Source organism: Melanostigma gelatinosum (genome assembly GCF_949748355.1).
Source record: "Melanostigma gelatinosum genome assembly, chromosome: 21".
NCBI lineage: Eukaryota > Metazoa > Chordata > Actinopteri > Perciformes > Zoarcidae > Melanostigma > Melanostigma gelatinosum.
Window position 1 is genome coordinate 11989637 of NC_136654.1, and position 2500 is coordinate 11992136.

General features: G+C 43.2%; 1 protein-coding gene across 1 annotated transcript in view; it reads left to right on the plus strand.

The window, feature by feature from the left end:
• The window catches only part of bsk146 (brain specific kinase 146), a gene marked incomplete at its 5' end in the record, with an annotated part of 3055 nt that extends 972 nt beyond the window's left edge, over positions 1 to 2083 (plus strand). The window contains one exon of the mRNA XM_079293356.1: positions 1 to 2083. This exon is cut by the window's left edge and continues 25 nt beyond it. Within this exon, the coding sequence (XP_079149482.1) occupies positions 1 to 692 (692 nt within the window). The 3' untranslated portion in view covers positions 693 to 2083.
• Positions 2084 to 2500: the final 417 nt, after the last annotated feature.

Below are 2500 nucleotides of genomic sequence, written 5' to 3' on the forward strand. Positions count from 1 at the left end.
CCCCAGAGCTCTGCGACGTGTCCCGCCATGAGGGATTCTGCGTGGACTACAGCACTGACGTCTGGGCTTTCGGTGTGCTGCTCTTCTGCATGCTGACCGGCAACTTCCCCTGGGAGAAGGCGCTGCCCTCCGACTCCTTCTACCAGGAGTTCATTTGCTGGCAGAGGAGGAGGACGAACACGGTGCCGTCCCAGTGGAGGCGCTTCACTGAGCAGGCCCTCCGCATGTTCCGCCGGCTGCTCTCTGTGGAACAGGACCGCCGCTGCTCCGTCAAAGAGGTCTTCGGTTACTTCAGCCACTCCTGGATGCTGGACGCAGAGAACAACAACAACAACGGCAACAGCGGAGGTGGTGGAGAGAGGGTTGGCGGTGGAGGAGGAGGGGTGCGGGGAGAGGTGGATGGAACTATCTCGTCATCTTCATCCGGGGAGGAAGACGAGGAGCTTCTTGTGGAGAGGATGAAGCAGCAGACTTTATCTTCTCTCTCTCCCATGTCTCCTGTGGCCGTGGAGAGGGGAAGCGGGGGTGGGGCTAAGGGCGGGATGATGGAACCAGGCAGCGGCCACCATTTTGTGTCCGTCTCCACCAACAGCTCCGTGTCGTCCACCAACAGTTACGATCGAATGCCGCGAGAGAACAGTTCACCAGGTGGCCGCATGCTGGTGGCCACGCCCATTGAAATCTGCGTCTGAGTTGGTCAGATTGTTAACGTTGTTAACGTTGTTAATATCGTCACGGACTGGTACACACTTTATACCTCTCATCTAACCACGTAGATGTGTATGCATGGAAAAAGAAACAAAAACAGACAACGCGTATCCTGCTCCAAACGTCTTTGGGGAGAAAGAGCAAACACGGTACACATAACAGAATGTATTTGTAGAATACATTCCTCATGAAGTAGGATTTTTGGTCAAAGAGGAGCCCCATTTACACTTTGATTTGAGGGACGTGCAAATGCAGCTTCATGAAACCCAGAGGAAAAGTAAAAAATTGCTTCCATTAGAGATTCTGTCACTAAAACTATCCGAAAGACCAAATTGTATTTCTTAAAGCAATACTTCCAGCAAAAAAGCAACTAGAGACACACAAGTGTCAGAGTGTGACCAGGTGTCATTTCTGAGTGAAGACAAAGGATTTGTACTTTTGAAAAAGACTAAAACAGAGCTCAAGGAGACAACTTGTAAGACACAAACGAGCAAACGGTGGTTTTAAATGTTTCATGTTTAACAAAAATGTGAAAGTGTGAGTGTGTTTGTTGTTTGTATGTTCTGTGTGTTTGTGTCCAAAAGAGGTGGATTTATTTTGCTTTGAGAGTTTTATTATTTATTTGAATCAAAAATAGACGACACTATTCTTTCAGCAGCTTTCTTCGTTATCCTTGGACTTCACATTGTGTTTTGGTATTCTGGCGTAGCTGTGCCAAATCCATGGCTGTACATGTTGTATGAATCGTTGTATGTCATGTATGAGGTTTGACCAAAGGTTTTCAGAAGGAATATTAGACCACTGTGTGTAGTCAGTATACCAGTATGTCCATGAGCTGAGAGAAGGCTTATGATGTCTCTGTTCTTCATGTCAAACATATCTACTTCATAGATGGAAGACTATTTTCTACTCTCCAAATTCAGTTTGTACAGCTTGTTTTCTTTGAAAAGTTTTCTGAAAAAATTCAGTTTGTATTGCTTATGTTTTCTTCAAAACTTTTAGCAAAATGTATTGTCCGAAAACAAAAGAGAAAAAAAATCACTCAGCCTTTTAGTCCAATCTGAAGAAGAAGAAAAATCACAGAAGATTTGAAAGAGTCACCTTTTATAAATTGCATGAGTCGCTAAAATTGTCTTTACAAATTATTTGAACAGGCTTTACAAAACAATACTGAGAAAAAGTGTGGAATTTTTGCCGTAGCAACGCGATATTGTCCCTGAGTGAATATTGCCATAATATGATCTTTTGAGACATCCTAGGGCTAAAACATTAGTTAGTTGGTTAGTTTTGAATAGTGTGTTGTATTTGTATTGCTAATAATGCCGTGTACTCATTTCACCACCTCCAGGAACAGGAAAGAAACAAAGCATGAATCATAGAGTGAGAGGTTTGAATTTAAACCACAGGTAGGGAATTAGTTCATGTCCTTTCTGCGTATAAATTTTATCTGTCAAGTTAAAATGAACAGAAATAAAACAATCCATTCCTTTCTTGACTTAATATTATTTAATCAGTTTGAAGAAAAAAATGTATAGGAATGGGCATTTTGTATGTTGCTTTCCAGACATGAACCCGCATGAACTTGTATGTGCTAAAGCTCTGTTGTGAAAACCTGCTCAGTGTTTCTCCCGTCACAAGCTGTAGAGCAATAACTTCAAATAACATGTTCCTTCATCTTGTGAGAGTCAGCAGCCTCAGCTGCCTGACTGAGGATTAGCTAAACTCTGTTCAACACGTACAGAATCCCTCTGGATCATGTTCATCAAAGCTGCTCCCGATCACCGAGCGAGTA